The sequence below is a fragment of the Octopus sinensis genome, linkage group LG8 (assembly GCF_006345805.1).
Source record: "Octopus sinensis linkage group LG8, ASM634580v1, whole genome shotgun sequence".
In the NCBI taxonomy this organism is placed as follows: domain Eukaryota; kingdom Metazoa; phylum Mollusca; class Cephalopoda; order Octopoda; family Octopodidae; genus Octopus; species Octopus sinensis.
Genome location: NC_043004.1, coordinates 105027870 through 105047927, shown reverse-complemented (window position 1 = coordinate 105047927; position 20058 = coordinate 105027870). Strand labels below are relative to the sequence as shown.

At 35.3% G+C, this 20058-nt stretch overlaps 1 protein-coding gene across 1 annotated transcript in view; it reads right to left on the bottom strand.

Annotated features, from left to right (window-relative positions):
• Positions 1 to 6436: 6436 nt before the first annotated feature.
• Positions 6437 to 20058, bottom strand: part of LOC115215007 (transmembrane protein 53-like) — a 14376-nt gene continuing 754 nt past the window's right edge. The window contains exons 2-3 of the mRNA XM_029784120.2: positions 13981 to 14671; positions 6437 to 10819 (exon numbers count right to left, since the gene is read on the bottom strand). Coding sequence (XP_029639980.1) covers positions 13987 to 14671 — 685 coding nt within the window. The 3' untranslated portion in view covers positions 6437 to 10819; positions 13981 to 13986. The remainder of the gene's footprint in view (positions 10820 to 13980; positions 14672 to 20058) is intronic.

Below are 20058 nucleotides of genomic sequence, written 5' to 3'. Positions count from 1 at the left end.
ACAAAACGAATGCCAACACCACTCACTGTCTCTTTCACTCTCTCTCTTTCTCTCTCAATCTCTCACCTTCTCTCTCACTCTCTCTCTTGCTTTGCTACTCTTTGAAGTAAGTGTGACACACACATCAGGTACATATAAAAACAAAAAGTTAGTGTATTAATATTATTGAATTATTGACAAGTAGATACCAGTTGATCTCTTTTGGAGGGACGCCATCTGGCTGAGAAGCAATCTTTCTCTCTCTATGCATGCAGGTAGACTTCTTATCATTTCTATATATCTACATTCCATTTATTCTGTCTTTCTCTAGTAGTAACAGAACTAAAACAAATTTACTATCATGCAGAATAGAGATTTACCAGCAAACATGTACACACTCAAAAATATTAGCTCCCTTCTAAGTATTAGAGACAGAGTAGAAACTTTGGCTTTAAAAATACAGTACATCAGCCACTCTCAAACGCCATAAACCAAACTTCTTAAGCAACCTTTCAGTCCAAATCCTTAATCTAAAACTTAATCCTAAAACTGAACTATATATTATTAGCACACAAATTTAAGATAGAATTTATGCAAAAATCCAAATTAATTCAAGGTTAGCATTTTCAATAATCAGTAATGACCTTGATTATTAATTGGTTTTAAAATATCCAAAACACTCAGCTATAAATCCATTCAATTTGATATTATTGATTACTATCCATCTGTAATCAAATTATAAATAATAAAAACATTAGAATTTGTTAACCACACACTAAAAAGTATTTTCTATGTTTCAGTAATAAAATCTAAATAAAAAAAAGTATGGCACTGAACCTTATTACATTAACGCAAGTGGATTTTTTTTTTCTGCTAGAGGAATACATTCAGTCAGCTTCTATATACCCCATCCTGTTTATACTAAATTTAATGTTATATCTGAAGGCTAAAATGGGAGGAATAGTTTACCAATCAAAACAAAAAAAAAAAAAAGACACCTTCAATAAGCAACAGGCTGACAAATTAAGTAAATATCTTAATTACTTTACTTAATGAGCCAAACCTAAAATGCTACCACAATTACCATCTTAAAACAATTTTTTTATGTAATCTTTAACCTACTTCACTTTAAGCCAAATAATTCTCTATTATATATAGACTGAATGATTATACCATGTATACCAAAGAATTTTTAAAATTTAAGCAAAAGAACTTACACCATCTCTTAATAGATTAGCAAACCTGTATAATGACACACTTGCACTTAGTAGTTTCAAAGAAAAAGCATTTTAATCTGGTCAAGACAGAAAAATGCAACTGCAAAGGAAATATATTGTGCTATAATTCATCTTATATCATCAATGTTAGCTTCTTTGTTGGTAAAAAGTATCTTAAATAGTGTCCTCAATTAATAATTAGAAAATCATAATTAAAATAAATTATTCCAACCCAGCCTTAGTTATACCAAATATATAATTTTTTTTCTCTATATTATTGTCTGGTTTGGTGCAATTAATTGCCTTACAAAATACCCCATATATTTTGAACTGTTATAACTATCTTATCAGAACCAAATGCATAGCAGTTTTGTAATTCCTAACCCATTTAAACTTAGATTCAACAAATATAATTATACTTTTAGAAACACTCAGGAAAATTTGACACTTCATTGGCAACACATATTTTGCTATCAAAAAAATAATACTTCTAACACTTTTAACATCTATTGACACCTTTTAGATTTTGGAAACCTTGCCTACAATTAACTATCTTCTGTCATCTTTATACAGCTTCCTAACACCAACCACTCTGAGAGTGTAGTGGGTGCTTTTTACGTGATTCGATTTGATTTTGATTTTGATTTACTTGACTCAATAGGTCTCCTCAAGCATGGAATGCTGCCCAACAATTCAATAGTACATTTTAAATGGGCTGGTTATGTGACACTGGTGTAGGCTATGGCTGTGATCTCATTTTACTTGCTGGGTCTTTTCAATCACAGCATATCTCCAACAGTCTCGGTTTTTCATCATTGCCTCTGTGAGGCCTAATGTTCGAAGGTCATGCTTCACCACCTTATCCCATGTCTTTCTGGGTCTTCCTCTTCCATGGGTTCCTTCTACTGTTAGGGAGTGACACTTTACACAGCTGTCCTCATCCATACATAACACATGACCATACCAGTGCAGTCGTCTCTCTTGCACACCACATCTGATGATTCTTATGCCCAACTTTTCTCTCAGGGTGCTTACACTCTGTTGTGTATGCACACTGACATTACACATCCAGCGGATCATGCTAGCTTCATTTCTTTTGAGCTTATGCATGTCTTCAGTAGTCACAGTCCATGTTTCACTGCTGTGTAGCATGGCAGTTCACAAACATGCATCGTACAATATACCTTTCACTTTGAGCGAGAGGCCCTTTGTCACCAGTAGAGGTAGGAGCTTTCTGAACTTTGCCCAAGCTATTCTTATTCTAGTGACATCACTCTCTGAGCATCCACCCCCACTAAAGACTTGGTCACCTAGGTAGAGGAAGCTATCAGCTACTTCTAGTTTCTCCCCTTGGCATGTGATGGAATCAGTTTTCTGAGCATCTGCAGTGTTTATTGACCCTGTGCATCTAGGGCACACAAATGCTATCTTCTTGGTTAAGTTTCCCTTGATATTGCTGCACCTCTTATGTGTCCATAGCTTACACTGGGTACATCTTATGGAGTTTCTACCTACACCTTTACTACAGATCGAGCAGGGCCATCTATCTGAAGGGGTGTGTGATGTATTCACCTTCCTCTATTACTAGGACTTTAGTTTTTGCAACATTGACTCTAAGGCCCTTCGATTCTAGACCTTGCTTCCACACCTGAAATTTCTTTTCTAGTTCTAGTAGTAATTCTACTATGAGAGAAAGTTCACAAGCATGGAAGAGCTCCCAGGGACAGCCTGTCTTGAATTCTTCTGTTATTGCCTGGAGGACTATGATGAATAAAAGGAGGCTGAGGGCTGATCCTACCCAGAATTCTTCATTATACTCCTTGCTGACCCTTACCTTACTAATGGTATCCCTGTACAGCTCTTATTAACCACTTGTCAATCCCCAGTTTCTGCATCATCCACCAGATAAGGGATCAGGGGAACCTGTCAAAGGCTTTCTCCAAGTCAACAAAAGCCAAGTATAGTGGTTTATCTTTGGCTAGGTATTTCTCCTGAAGTTGCCGTACCAGGAATATAGCATCAGTAGTGCTTCTACCAGGCACAAGATCAAACTGCATCTCAACTCAGCAGACTCTCTCCCTAATGGGGTTTTTACCACCCAGCTGAGTGAACCAAGTGCTTTTTACATGGCACAAGCACAGGTGAGGTCAGTTTTGGCATGGTTTTTACAGCTGGATGCCCTTCCAAATGCCAACCATTTCACAGTGTGGACTGGATGCTTTTTAAGTGGCACCAGCACTGGCAGGGTCAAATAAATAAAATAATAAGCACAAATATTTCTGTGATAAAAACAAAAAAAAAAGGTACTGAGAGACAATTTCTGATTGGCTATTACACTTCAAAATCAACCATTTACAACATGTTTGATTGGGTTGATGGATTGGCATCAGAGTTCTTTCATCTTGTATCACTTGAGCTGATCAATCAGCCAGGCTGTTCCAAGAGGGTTAAAATGTATTCTTTATTTCAATATTGTTTTACTTTCTTTTACTCAATTCTTTCTTGAACATAGACCTACATTTCATTGAGGCACATGGCCTAGATGTTAGGATGTTGCACTCATGAGGATCACAACATCATGGTTTTGATTCCTGGAGAAGGAGGCACATGGTGTTCTGGAGCAAAATACTTAATTTCATGTTGCTCTCTGATCACTTTGACATCTGACATGTAGCACTCCATGCACAGGCATTGTTAAATCAATGGAGAGAATGAGCTCAGGTACAGCACAAACATTTCACTGTAAACAAATCATCGAGTTAAATACCTGATTGTTTTATATTATTTACATTTGACAGATATTTGTCCTCATCTTGTTTGTTGTTAGCACAACGTTTCGGCTGATATACCCTCCAGCCTTCTTCAGGTGTCTTGGGGAAATTTCGAACCTGGGTTCTCATTCCTAAGGTATTTTTCGATGTTATTATTATTATTATTGTTCAGGTCACTGCTTGGAATCGAACTTGGAATCTAGGGGTTAGTAACCGCACTATTAACCACTATGCCATATGCCCGTGGGCATATAATAACATCGAAAAATACCTTAAGAATGAGAACCCAGGTTTGAAATTTCCCCAGAAACCCGAAGAAGGCTGGAGGGTATATCAGCCGAAATGTTATGTTAACAACAAACAAGATGGGGACAAATATCCGGCAAATGTAAATAATGTAAATAATAAACATAATTCCTCATCTCTTAAATATAGATCTGATTGTTTTGTTTTTAACCAATAATAAAAGAGTGGAACTGAACCAGTGTGTGTGTTAATTATATTGGCATAATGACTCTCCCTAGGCACAACAAAAAATGTATTACTTTTTCTAGGCATAAAACCTTACTTCATGCACTCATTATGATACAGAAACAATAGAATTTCTTAACTGGGTATAAAACTTTAAAAAAAAAATTATGAAAAAGATTGTTAATATAAATTCAATGCAAATAGTAGCAACAGGTGGAGTATATGGCATGTAAACGAGAAACTATATATTTGTGAACAATTAAAATATAAACTGGTAAGTCAGGCTCTTTTGTAAGATGACAAAGATCATTAACAACTTCAGTATTTACTGGAGGTTATAAAGCAGTGTGTTAAACAAATGCAAAACTCTTTGCTGTCATTTTCAGATGACCACCACTATAATTTAACATCCATCTTCCATGCTGACATGGGTTGAATGTTTTGACATGACTTGGTAAACTAAAGGACTGCCAAGCCCCATCGTCTTTGGTGTGGCTTTTACAGCTGGATGCCCTCCCTAACACCAACCACTTTACACAGTGGACTGGGTGCTTTTTCTGTGGCACCAGAATATTGGTGTTTAATCCTGAATCAGCCTTGACCAAGAAAATCTATAACAAGCAATCCAGCCATGATCATCATGTTTTTTCTTTAGACATTGTATATCTATGATGATATAGACTAATGTATTCTTCCCTTACTTATGAGAGTAGAGTATAGTTTGAGGGAGAGTTAGCTGCTGTTGCTAACAAATGCATAGAGGTTCTGTCTATTGTAGAAAATATTTAAAAGCTTTACAAAAAGAAAAAAAGCAACATAACAGACATCAATCAAAATGTCTTAGAGTAGCCAAATGCTGTCATTTTACAGCTTGATATGAATAACCATTATTGATATCAAGCTGTGAAATGGCAACATTTGGCCACTCTAAGACATTTAGATTGAATCTGCAATGTTGCTTTTATTCTGATATAACAGCCAGCTGACTGGAGTAAATCATTTTGAATTCACTGACAGAATTTCTTGAGTTTTTGCATTTCTATAGAGGTACCCTCTTTAACTGTATAAGCTGTTCCAATTTGCTGTCATAATGCTTGTAAGCCAGTCATGGGATAATTGTAGCTTGTGGGACAGCGTGGCAAGCCTAATGAAAAATTACCATCAATTTTATTTTACTACTGCAGCTTGCTTCTTGAAAAAGAATGCCCACTCTTAATACATAGGCTGTAATCTACACCATGTAAAGTACAACCACCAGTGATAATGGCTTAACTTTTAGACCTCATGCAGTGGTAGGAGTTAGTAACACAACCCAACAGCTAACAAGTGCAAAGCATTAACATTTATAATAGAGAGGTAATGTTTATGCCCACTTAAATGTGAATATCTTGTTAGGACTAACCACACTGCATTAGACACCACGAGAGAAACTCTCATAGACTTTTTGTGCAAAATGCACTCGTTATGTTGCTAGTGACATAACAAGAGTGCATTTTGCACCAAAAGCCAATATGAGAGTTTATCTCAAGGTATCTACTGCAGTATAGCTTGTTCTAAAAGAACACCCATGTTTAAGTGGGGATAAATATTACCTCTTGGTAAATATTTGGTATTAATCCTGCCTTTGTCACGAATATATATTTATAACAGAGTGCAAAATAGATATTGTTTTATCTTAATCAGTATAGCTGGGCAATTTCCACACACCTTTATTGTCTTTCTTTCCTCTTTCTGAGTGGGAAAGAGGAAAGTACCTCCCAGCCAGAAATCTGTTGCAAATGCTTGCCATGTTAATATTTTGGCTGGGGAGTGGGGTCAATGTTGTAAGAAAACTTATAGACTTCAACAGTCCACTTAGACATCAGCCAAATCTCTCCTATATCATGCTGTTTACAGACCAGAGAAAGAAAATGTAAACCCTGTAGGTCAGACAGAACACCCTGCTCAATCAAATATAAATTCGATAAAAATAGATTTGTAATGATAAGTCACACAAAATCTGGATTGGATTACCATTTTATTTCAGTTAACAGTTTAATATTTTCATATACATTCTGAGCAAAACATTCAGTTGAACACAGCCATGTCTATAGCACTTCAATTTGAAGAAACTTTATTATTAAATAACACAAGAGACCAATTATTTAATTAATGTCAGCATGAATATTCTTTATATTTTATATAAATATTTAGCATATTTGATAACTTTGATCAAATTATCAAAAAGACCACTCTTCTATAAAGAAGTCAACATTTTAACCCCTTTGATACCAACCTGCCTGAAACTGCTCCTCGTCCTACAATAGACATTTTGTACTTAAATGTGAACTAATTTAAAACCTTCCATCAAAACTTTATGTTAATTTGTTTCAACACAAGCTTGTATATAAATTTTTGTTTTAAACTTTGATTCATACCTAACAAGTTGCAACCTGCTTCACAGTGCAAACAAATACGTCTTCAAAAGTAAGAATAGTTATTTAATAAAATCAATGTTTATAGTAAAAGGGTTTATTTTTGAAAGAAAACATCAAAACAATGTTGCAAGGAAAAACAAAACAAAAGTCAATTTAACTACATTTGGAAAAAAAAAATCTAATATATTGAAGAAGCAAATAAAAGAAAGAGCTAAAAAGTGGTTTGGTAGCAGTGTGAAATAATAGCTAACTTTAGGCCAGAAAAATCAGTATACCATGGTTTTTAAACGATCCCCTTTTCGACTGATTTTTACACTATTCTAGGATGTTTCTTAATAAACATACTGGTTAAATTCAACTAAAATTTTCATTTCCCTTTGTGGAAACATTTAAAGAGTTGGAAATACATATTGGAACCACTTGTTCAGTACATTTAGTTTAAGTAGAGATATAGTATATCTTGTGCATACCATTAGATTTATGATTGCTACTGGTAAGTTTAGAGTTACATATGGACTATTATAATCCAATTTGCTCTCAGCATAGTAGTGTGGTTACTACTGCATTTACTAAGTGTTATTGGTTATGATATACAGGGAAAATTTAGGAGAAATTATGGTAAACACAAATGAATATAATATGTTCCTTTCATACATTTCACCATTGGAGTTATTTACAACCTTTGCATTAGATGTCCCAAGTGCAATTAAATGCAGAATCACAATGGATCATCAACAGAATAAACTTAGGTTATTTCTCCAACAGTTGCTCTGTATATCATAACCAGTATTGATATGCATATTTTTTATCAGTTCCACTATATTTTATGCGAAGGTGTGTGGGTTAGTAGTCAGGGTGTGGCATTCACGATCGTAAAATGTGGTTTCGGTTCCTGGACTGGGTGATGTGTAGTGCTCTTGAGCAAAACACTTCATTTCACGTACCACTTAGCTGACAAAGGTGAATAATTCTGTGATGGACTGGCATCCTATCCAAGGGGAAGGGAATATATATGCCACAGAATCCAGGAAACTGGGCTTATTAGCCTATGGTTTGGGATGTATCTTTGATCCCTTTTTTCCTCCCACTTTAAAGCAATGACTAAACGCATAGATCAGAATCTAATACATCTAATACATTGTAAAATCAGTTGTCAGCTTTAAGATGAGGAAAACTAAACTGTGAAGCAGCTTATTTGTTGGGTTTGTGTGTGCATGCATGTGTAAACATTTTTATAGAACTTGCATACTTATAATCATTGTAACCAAACACGTTTATATTCATTTTATATTATTATATAATAAAGAAAAACTCTTCAGCAAGTAATAAAAACAAAAGTTACTGCATGGAGTGGTTACAATTGCAGTTGGATTGATACGGTGAGGGAATGAATAACAAAGAAAAAGAAAAGCATGTCAGTGTAGGCTCAAATAATCTAAATATTCCCTGTTAGCATCAATGCTACTTGGTATCATGACTAGAAGGAGCAAAATTGTTGGAAAGTACTGAAATCATTGTGATCTTCAGTTGGCAGCTGATGAAGGGAATATCCCCACAATGCAAAGTGTATACTGATTTTCTTAAGTAATCACAAATTTGGGAAAAGAAAATATCTAATTTAGTATGATATTTTACTGACTATGGAAGGGAGAAAGAAAAAGTAGGCCTCAGTGAGGATTCAACTCAGAGAGTAAAGAACTGTCAAGCTTTGGGAAAGTATTGTTTGGAACCAGGTAAGGATCAGCAACAGGAAGGGCATTGACCAAAGAAAATCTGCCTCAACAAATTCTGTCGGACAATAAGAGAGATTGGGGTGGGGTGGGGGTATAGAGAATATCTGTACACACACAAAGTTCAGAGCATTGGTGGAATTACACCATTTCAAGCAGTTGGTCATGGACGGAAGGGATTAGTAACATTTAAAACTGCAAAAACATAATCATTAAGACTCCCAAAATTTAAAAGACATTTCCCATCTTTATTATTTTGAAATTATTACAAAAATACTTTATGGCAGTGACATTATCACTGCATACACTTCAAATATATTCTCCAGTATATATATATATATAACTGGTCTGCTTGCAAGGACCTAGAATCTTTGAGACAAGTTTCAGTTAAAATGACTTAAAATGAGTCAGTTCACCATTTGAATGGCATGCCTAATGAAAAACTGCCTCCAATTTTTTTAATAATTGTCCTGTTTGATGATGAGCCATGCCACATGTGGCCCCACCTCAAAGGTTGTGTATGCCTGATACAGGGAAAACAATGCATCCTGTATGTGAACACGCATTTTCCTAGAAATAGTAGTTAAGTCTCCTTCAAATCACACTACTATCTTAAATAAGACATATTGGATAATGTAATCTCAGACATACTCTTAAAAGAAAAGGATGATCACAACTGGGTCACCTTTGATCATAGGTTGCCACATAATAATATAAAAAGACAGTAACCAGTTGTGACACTAGACCACATATTTTGGTTTTGACCCCAAGAAAATTGAAAGATAACAGGATTTTACTGAGATATGAATTAAGAATGTAGACAAATGAACGTCACTGAATCACTAGGTTATGATAATAGTCACTTAACACTTTGCTCATTCAAAGCATTTTCATAAGTTTGTCCTAAACCTCTATGCTTGTTTTCAGACTTTTAGTTAGCCCTTATTTCATACGTTCTGACTATAAAGCTTTCCTTTCATAAGACACAAGTTACTCTATGATGCTTAGACACCAGGAAAATATGTCCTGTGTATCTGATGTAATTCACAGGACAGGTAAAAGGTCAAATCACATTAGATGGCACAGCAACGAGAGATTGGCTTACTAAAAGATAACACTGGGGAACAAATTTCAATTTTTTATCTACTGAATTAGATTTGACAGTTCGAGATAATTTGGGTGTGCTGAGCACAAATTTTTACTCGGTTTTGCTTTATCAGGACCTGATTTTGACACTACAATATGACCTGTACTACATTCAAATGAAATCCCCATTCCAATATTTAAGAGTCTGCTATGTCAAGAATTAGCTGATGTTCCAGAAAATATTGTTATGCACTCCGAGGAGATTATAATCTATTCAAACCAAGTAATCAACATTTCAAATACAGACTTACAAATGTATACATTCATAACTCACATGATTTTTTTTTAAAGTTTTTCTTTAAGGTTAGAAGATAAAGACTAGAAACATTAATGAATTTGAAGGAACTTTTTTCCCCACCTATTATCATTGTTAATTGTCACAAACCACATGATAACCTTAGCATTCAGATTACTCTGTCAAATATGTTTGTTTATTGTTCTGAATTAAGCAAGTACATCTTGAAACTTCAAGATTTCAATGATTGTTTACTTTTAGAATGATATTGTAGGGTAGGTGTGCAAGGTCATATCTTTCTGGTTTGAACAAAAAAACAGGTAGAATATTTGGGTCGGATATGGCTGGTTTAAATGCTAATGAGTTGAACTAATCAATATTCCAAACCTAGGTTTCACCAAGCTTAACTGTTGAAATAAATAAATCCCAAAATTTGAAAGCCATTATTTAACAAAGCTTAAGCATATAAAATTAAAATTTTAAAAATTCACCATATAAGCCTTCATACAAATATGATCTTGCTAATTATGTGCCTTTGGGGAATTAAAGAAACTTGCACAACATCTTTGTGAGCGCTGACAAATGAGTTAATCAGCCATATAATAATTAGCAGGATCTGTGAAAATTTCACATTTTATACATTTAAAAAAATATTTATTTGATGCCTAAATTGATTGCTCATCAAAAGATAGTTTCATTTTGTTAAAAATTTCAACTAGGTCTTCGATTTTGTTCCATGGTTAAGGCCATTTCATACATAACACTCGAACACATGAATGTTGTGAGAAGCAGAGTATTACATTATATATACACATACATATATATCTCATCTCATTGTCATAGCACACAGATTCTGAAAAAGAAATAAATTTGTAATGAGAAAAACAGAATTAAAAAACAGTGAAGATTATCAATTTTCCAATACAAAAAAAAAAAAAAGAAGAAAAATCATTGAATTCACCAAGCTGTTTTCTGAGAAACAATCTTCACCTATTGTCATATTATGTTAGTACCGATCACATTTAGTCCCCAACAAAACGAAGTCCACTATTTTCACCAACCTGTCCCCTATGCCCCATTCTAAAACAAATAATAGGTATATGTATGATTGTGGAGTTGAAAAGTTTGCTTCCCAACCACATGGTTTCAGGTTCAAGCATGGAAAAGTGGATATTAAAATAATGATGATGATGTCTTCCACCCACTGTAAATTGTCCACCAGTCTCTTATCCTTGCACAACCCTCCTCTATGAATCACTACAAAAAGGAATGATTTATCCATTAGCTCACTGAAACAAAACAGCTGGTTCTTAGACAAACTATTTTCGTCAACTTTCTATTATATTTTCTTTTCTGCTCAACTCAGATATGACTGTCAGCAACACCCATGCCCCTACAACCAACATTATTCATTCAATTCTACATTTAAGAGATGAGGAAGTTTGTTGTTAACACAATGTTTCGACTGATATACCCCCCCCCCCCCAGCCTTCTTCAGGTGTCTTGGGGAAATTTCGAACCTGGGTTCTCATTCCTAAGGTATTTTTCAATGTTACTATTATCATTGTTCAGATCACTGCTTGGAATCGAACTCGGAATCTTCAGGTTAGTAGCCTGCACTCTTAACCACTACGCCATATGCCTGTGGGCCCATAGGCATATGGCGTGGTGGTTAAGAGTGCAGGCTACTAACCCCAAGATTCCCAGTTTGATTCCAAGCTGTGACCTGAACAATAACAATAATAATAACAATAATAATAACAACATCGAAAAATACCTTAGGAATGAGAACCCAAGTTTGAAATTCCCCCAAGACACCTGATGAAGGCTGGAGGGTATATCAGCCAAAACGTAGTGTTAACAACAACAAAGATGAGGACAAATATTCGCCGAATTTAAATAATGTACTATTCATTCACTTCATTACCATCTCCTTTATGGTAGTTTCTTGTAGTCCAAGAAAAATGATTCTGCAACTTATTGCTGAGCAACCAACATAGATGATTTGTCTATAGTGATCAAATATGTGTGTAGTACCTGATCCCACTCTCTCCACAAATGGACATTACCTGTACAGGTGCATGGTGTGTCACATGTTGAAGTGATTGAAGAGTAACCTAACTGAAATGTATTGCTCAGTCTGGGAATTGAAACCATGGTCTCATGATCATGAGTGCAACACCTCAACCACTTGGCCATGTACTTTCACTATCAATTCTAATTTTAACATAAACCATGCTCTCAATCAAATTTTCATCTGGTCTCTTATTTTCCCAAACACACAACTCTATACTGAAAAATTGATTCAACTTCCCTTAGTGTAAGCAAAAAATAAAAAGAACTTCCAGCCTCACTAGAATCATCTTACTGCTAACATTTCAAAGATAATGGAAACATTGATTTTTTTCTCCTTCATACCCATATATATATATAAAGGAACTGAAAAGCTATATCTACAGTAATTCAAACTTAATCCAAGGTTCAAACAGTTCATATTAAAAGCTTCTTAGGATATGCAAACAATACAGTCAAATTTTTTATGTAATACATTTAAAACTTCTTTGTTATTTGAGGTGTCCACTTCTGTTGACAATGCCCCTTTGATCTCTACATTCCCTCAAATGTCTAAGAATAATTTCTCTTCCTGGCTTTGAATTCTCTTCTATATCTTTAGACATCCTCACTAACCACACTTTAAAATTTTATAGGAGTGGCTGTGTGGTAAGTAGCTTGTTTACCAACCACATGGTTCTGGGTTCAGTTCCACTGCGTGGTACCTTGGGCAAGTGTCTTCTACTATAGCCTCGGGCCGACCAAAGCCTTGTGAGTGGATTTGGTAGACAGAAACTGAAAGAAGCCCGTCGTATATATGTATATATATATGCGTGTGTGTGTTTGTGTGTCTGTATTTGTCCCCCTAGCTTGACAAACCATTGCTTGACAAACGATGCTGGTGTGTTTATGTCCCCGTTACTTAGCGGTTTGGCAAAAGAGACTGAGAGAATAAGTACTGGGCTTACAAAAGAATAAGTCCCAGGGTCGAGTTGCTCGATTAAAGGCAGTGCTCCAGCATGGCCGCAGTCAAATGACTGAAACAAGTAAAAGAGTAAAGAGTAAAAGAGTATGCCTAGACATTCTTCCAAATTGTTTACTGCCCGCTGAATTCAAATCCACTCATGACTGTCACTTTACCTGAACTTAGGGAGGCTTAGTGAAGGAAAACAAAAACAATTAATAATAATAATAATAATAATAATTGTGTACAGTGCTCAGGTGCACTACAACTCATCTAAAGTGTATATATAATCAGGTGTAGTTTCGACGGATTTCGGGAAGCATGAGGGCCTTAAAGGATGCAGTCAACAACTGATGCAGGCAGTTTATTCCACGCTTCAGCAACCCTGAGCGTGAAAAAATGTTTCCGAAAGTCATGGGAGCTGTGCTGTTTTCTGACTTTGTAGGCATGTCCACGTGTGTTAGACACATGGAGATCAAAAAGGTGTTCAGTGTTGTTGTTGGTGAGGTGGTTGATAACCTTGTGGGTGTATACCAAGTCCGTCGCCAGACGCCGGAGCTTCAGTGAATCCATACCCAGAGAAACAAGGCGCTCTGAAACCCTACACCTTTTAGGAATACTTTTAAATCATCCTTTAAATCTATATTATTTATTTTTAATCACAATATGTCTTGTAAAGTATTCAATTCTTCACAGTAAGCCATGCTGGTAACATAATAAAGAAAATATTCTTTTTTTTTCTGAGTTACAATCACAAGCACTAGTTTCAGCAGATAGAATGGTCATGCTCTGGATTATTATTTTCATCACTTCTTTTAACTGTTCAATGCAATTTGCAGATATATTATTGAAACAATTAGCCCAACACAGCTTTTACATCCAATAATTGGGCAAGAAAGTGAGTATGACATATACTTGCCTCTAGGTTGTATGAAGCAACAATAATTAATCTAATAAAAAAAATATATAAAAAAAAAATAGAAAATACATTTCCAAACCTTGGTTTAAAACTTTGAACTTTCAGACTTTTGAATAAATTCTTTCAGACATGTATCCAAGAAGCTGTAACAAGTGTTAATATAGGTTTCTCTATGAGAGACAAAGTGTTTGACATGTGAAGAATCTGTCCATTTATGTTTAAAGATTTTAACCCCAAGACTCTCTTCACGAAACTTTATCATTTGTTCAATGTCATCAGACATTATTATTTTATCAACAGAGGAATATAGATAGAGCTGAGGCATCAAATATCCGGAGTCATTTTTCAGGAATGAATAGACATCACCGTGGTCTGGTCCCATAAAATAATTTAAAATCTTGTGTTTAATGACAGTGAAATGTAGATAGATGAACAAAAAGAGAGCAGCAAACAGCCGAAAGATAATATTCCAATGTTGGAAAACAATCAGTATGGATTTTATAGCATTGATTGGCCGAGGTTTTCCTGGAGCACTGTCAAAAACAGATCCACAAACTTTAAGATGTTTAAACTCTGAAGCATTGCCTAAGAGTGAAGAAATATGATGATAAATGATGGAACCTCCGTTACTGAAGAGGTGGAAAAAAATAGGGTTATCTTCATAACTGAAATCTATAAGAAGTTGAAGGATTTTCTGGGCATGTTCTTTAGCTTTTGCTCGACTGAACAAAATAGTTGAGGTGGCAGCAATGTAGGAAATGGTGACACACCTGCAATTAGTGAAAATTCAAAGTTAATAAAAAAGCCATATAGGTAAGAAAGAAACAATATATTAAAAAATATCTAATTTAGTATTTTGCTTATATCATCTTGCCATATTTCATAGCTAAATACAGGTGAGACAGTAAAATAGAGTCAAAATAGTAAATTTAAGAAAAATATATCATCATCAGAAATCCCAGTCATACTAACGGTGCCCTCATATTATTTACAGTGAATTAAAAATTCATATCTGAATTCAGATATGAAATGTATTTAGTTTATTTATGATATATATTTGGCATCTAAACTTTATAACACTACACATTACATATGAGGAATTCTGGAAGGAGCTTCATGAGACCACAGCTGAGATGCTTCCGAAAAAAGAAAAGCCGTTGGAAAACCGATTATAGCAGCAACTCCATCTAAGAAAATCTGAAGAAGGAATTGTATTCCAAAATATCATCAGACAAAGGCTGGCATCGGCCACGGTCGGATTGGTGCATTTTACGTGCCACCTGCACGGAAGCCAGTGCCGCCTCGACTGGCTTCCGTGCAGGTGGCAAGTAAAATGCACCAATCCGACCGTGGCCGATGCCAGCCTCACCTGGCACCAGTGCAGGTGGCACGTAAAAAGCACCCACTACACTCACGGAGTGGTTGGCGTTAGGAAGGGCATACAGCTGTAGAAACATTGCCAGATAAGACCGGAGCCTGGTGCAGCCTTCTGGCTTCCCAGATCCCCGGTCGAACCGTCCAACCCATGCTAGCATGGAGAACGGACGTTAAACGATGATGATGATGATGAATGGATGACTAAATTACAACAGGTATATTGTCCATTTTATTATTTTTTTTATATTATAGTGCATTGTTGTACCATTCAAAACTTTTTTATTCTTTTTTATTCTTTACAAACAATACACAATGCTTCAAGCAAACTACAATACTCTCCTACATTGCATATGCTATATGGATACAAAGTCAAATAGTTAAGAAGTTCAGTTCTTGGCCCTTTAACATTCATATTATTCTGTTAAAGGAAAAGCTTATTTATTCACGCTGTTTTTGAATTATTCATGCATTATATTGTAGCTTTGGTATTTTAATGATGTTCTTGTATATTTTATAATGACATTATTGGGTGTGAGAGGCTAGATCTGACTGGTTGGTTTGATAAAAGGCAGGAAGAATATTTGGGCTGGATATGATGAGGATCATACAAAGGTAGAAACCCTACATAACAGAAGATAAAAAGTCTGCTGACCAGAAGATAAAAGAGTTCAAAGGATGCTAAAGACAATGTTTTGTGACATAAAGAGATATTACATGCACCTAAACCATCAGTAGTACCACATCACAGGTGAGTGGCCAAAGGTGGGGTTCACAAATGATGTGCCATTATAAACAGGAACAATGCAAAAATAAAATTATATATTTTTTTTAAATGTGAAAAATGCAAACTGATATTTTGTCTATAAAGTCAGGATAATTAGATATATCATTTATTGAAGTAAGAATTAAGAACATAATTTTCTGTAGTTTAAATTATATACAGGCTAAAATATACGGTTTTTTTTTTTTAATCTAGTTTTGATGTTATATACAAATTGCAATAAAATACTTATTTGCTCTAAAGTATATGAAAGAGGGAGAGAGAGAAGCAAAAAAAGAAGAAAAAAAAAGCTCTATGAACCATTGCATTAAAGATAGAAATAGCAGTCATCCAGCTATAACATTCAGGCCTACTCCAATAATCCAATAAACCTTGATTTTTAGATCTATGTCAGACTGGGAAATGAAAACAGGATTATGTACACCAACATAGGAATTAATTTATAACATTGTAGCAGGAAATACTATTACATTGGGTAATGAAGACCATTGTGGTACTAGAGTCAATTTGAAGAAAGGGAGAAGAGGGTACATGACAAACATTATCTTATAGTAATGGTAGATGAACAAGAGATGGGAACACATGCTGTGATATAGTTTTAAGTATCAATGGTTCACTGTTTTTGTTGAGTCTCAAGTCAGCCCTGATAAAATAGACCCTTAATCAAAGGCATCCAAGATATGATTATCTAGTTCTTTCCTACCGTTTAGTAACAGTGTATTTAGAACCACTGAAATTTGGCTACTATTTTTATCAGGCTGAGTGATGTGTTATAGAGGCTTCTTAGCAGAACAGTATAGATGGGTCAATAGATTAGGTTCAAGAGTTTGACCAAGTAATACTGAATCTACACTTTAAATATAATCATACAATGATGTGGTCAGCAGAGATATCTTCTTTGAAATATAGTGACTATGTTCATGTTCAAATCTTGACGAGGTTCAAGACTCCTTTAACATCATCCAAACTAATAAAAATACTAGCCAAATCTCCCATGGTTCTATATATACTATAACTGGTGGTGGTGGTGGTGGGTCACAAAACAACTGAAGTGAAAAGCTAATTTATTGAAAAGCTATTTATTGGAGAGCTAGAGATTCTTGTAGCTACAAGACATTGCAGATCCCATTACTTAGCCAGATGTTAAAGGATTCCTCTCCTTGTACAACAGTTTCATCATGTAATGTTTGCCTTCCATGCTGGCAAGCCAGTGCACCAAGCTTCACTGTCTGTTTTGGCCTAGTTTTTATGGGTGGATGCCCTTCTTAATGCCAACCACTTTACAGAGTGGAGTGGGTGCTTTTTACGTGGCACCAGTACCAATAAGGTCTATTTGGCCAAGTTTTTACAGCTGGATGCCCTTTCTAATACCAAACACTTTACAGAGTGGACTGGATGCTTTTTACGTGGCACCAGTACCGATAAGGTCTATTTGGCCTAGTTTTTACAGCTGGATGCCCTTTCTAATGCCAAACACTTTACAGAGTGGACTGGATGCTTTTTACGTGGCACCAGTACCAATAAGGTCTATTTGGCCTAGTTTTTACAGCTGGATGCCCTTTCTAATGCCAAACACTTTACAGAGTGGACTGGATGCTTTTTATACGACATCAGTACCAGTAAGGTTTATTTGGCTTAGTTTTTATGGCTGGATGCCCTTCCTATTGCCAACCATTTCACAGAGTGGACTGGGTGCTTTTTATGTGGCACCATGCAAACCTTAATGGAAAACAGTCAATGTAGGAAGAAGAATGAGATGATATATACCTGTCCAGTTCATGAAAGATGAAACATAAACAAAATTACTATCATTACATGAATATATGATGTGAAAATACACTACTCAATATCATAAAATATCAAAGTGAACAGCCACAAAATAAAGGTGGCCCATATAACATCATAAATATTGTTGATGTTAACTAGCTCAGACCACTCCCTCATATAAGTTTTGACAGAATTGGTTGCATAGCTCAAATGTGATGTGAGTAGAGGACATATCAAGTGTTTTATAGTTGAAAAGTATGAGGTTGCAAACAGGATCACAGTAAATAACAGAAATAGGGCAAATATTTTGCTTGGAGTGAAGTAAATCATCTGGAAAGTTAAGACACTTGGCTATTGACTATAGGTTTAACAATTCAAATATTTAATCATTATGTTATGCAAGAAGGCTTTTTAATTTATATGCAGTGACAGAAAGGAAAAAAAACAAAAAAGGAAATAAAAGAGAAAAAAAACCAGGACAATTTATGGATGGAGCATCTTTGATTATAGCTCAGTGAGAGCTTTTCTTGGGACTAAAGCAGCAGACATACAGGAACAGACTGGACAATGTAGAAGATTCAACATGCCCAGACTGCTGCTACTTTGCACACCATCAGATTAACCACTGCACATCGGAGTGTGCAGCATTGTCGTCCAGTAGTCGATGGATGCAGGAAGCACGTGGATCAATAAAACGCACTCAATCGTTCAACCTACAAACCTCTAAGCTATGCTTATAGGTTTATGTGAACTAAGCTGATTGGGACCTTACAACATAATGTAATGTTCGTAGTAGGATAGCAACCAGGAGTCCTCTTTTGTCCACGAGATACATAAGCAAAACAGTCGATGAAAAATACAGCTGGTCTCAGACACATTAAAAGTCAGGTTTGCTAATAAAGGGTTTCCTTTGGGAGAGGAACTGATATTTCTAATGTTCCTGCCTTACTCAACGCTATTAACGATGCAAGTGATGTGAAGGGGCTTCCAACTGGAATCGAAACCTGTAACTATTGTGCTCCAACTAAGTCTGCCTGACCCGTTTTCATACAGGCCATCACCACTTATAGACATAGAGGAACAAACTGGGGAGGAGAGGAAATGTGCAACAGTAGGATAAAATCTAAGTGAGTTCATAGTACTCAGATTAAAGTCCGATTATTGCTGGGAGGAACAAAAAGGAAACTGAGAGGTGCACACTTTTTTCAGAAAATGTGAATTATCTTAACCAGATGCTTAAATCTGGTCGTGATTATTTACCATCTTCGACCGATACGGGACCCATCTATGCTGAGTTAGTTGCAAAACCGTTGTAGCACAATTTATAGACATTAAAAACAAATAATAATGAAAAATGATGCCAATATTAGAATATAACATAAATTACCAGAACAAAACATAACACTTTGATACAAAGAATATTTATAACAAAAATATGTTGATATAATAATTACGAACACAAAACTTGTACCCCAACCAGGACGGTCCTAGTCAACCATACCAAAAACTCGGTGCAATTAGGTAAAATGGGACCCAATTTTCATCGACTCATTCTAAGAAGTGATGGAAATAAGGTTTGAGGAATAACTTCAGGTTGTATTCAGAATTTAGTGTTGAGGCTCATAATCAACAACAGGAGCCAAGTTGTTTATTTAAAATGTAGAAACTTTACCAAACCATTATTAATAAATAACTTATTTGGGAGTAGAGAAATTCAACATAAATATTTTAATTATGTATTATGGACATTTTAAGTTTTGATTACCAAAACTACGGGTAAGGAATCGCATCAGTTACCAGGTCGCACTTGCGACGACAATTTTGACAGCAAATAGTTAATTTTTTTTTTGCTTTTTTGAATGGATAATATGCGTCTACCAGACTGCAATCGTTTTTGTTTCTATATACGGTCCCAGAAGATCAAATCATTTGTCTGGTAAGTACATCTCCGAAATGAGGAGGTAAATTTGAGCAAATAGTTAATTTAATTAGAAAGAAAAAAAAACCTCATTATAAACGAAAATAAAATGTCAGTTTTTAAAATTTTATAACCAAAGCCTAAGACTTGTCGGTATGTATGTACACACACACACATATATAAAATATATTTAATTTAAAATTTACGGGTTATGTGAGTCCCTAGTAGTATGCCAATAAAGTCCGGCCACTACAGACCCCACAGAGTACCACCCACAATCACACAAATACTAAATACGTATCCACCCACCCTTC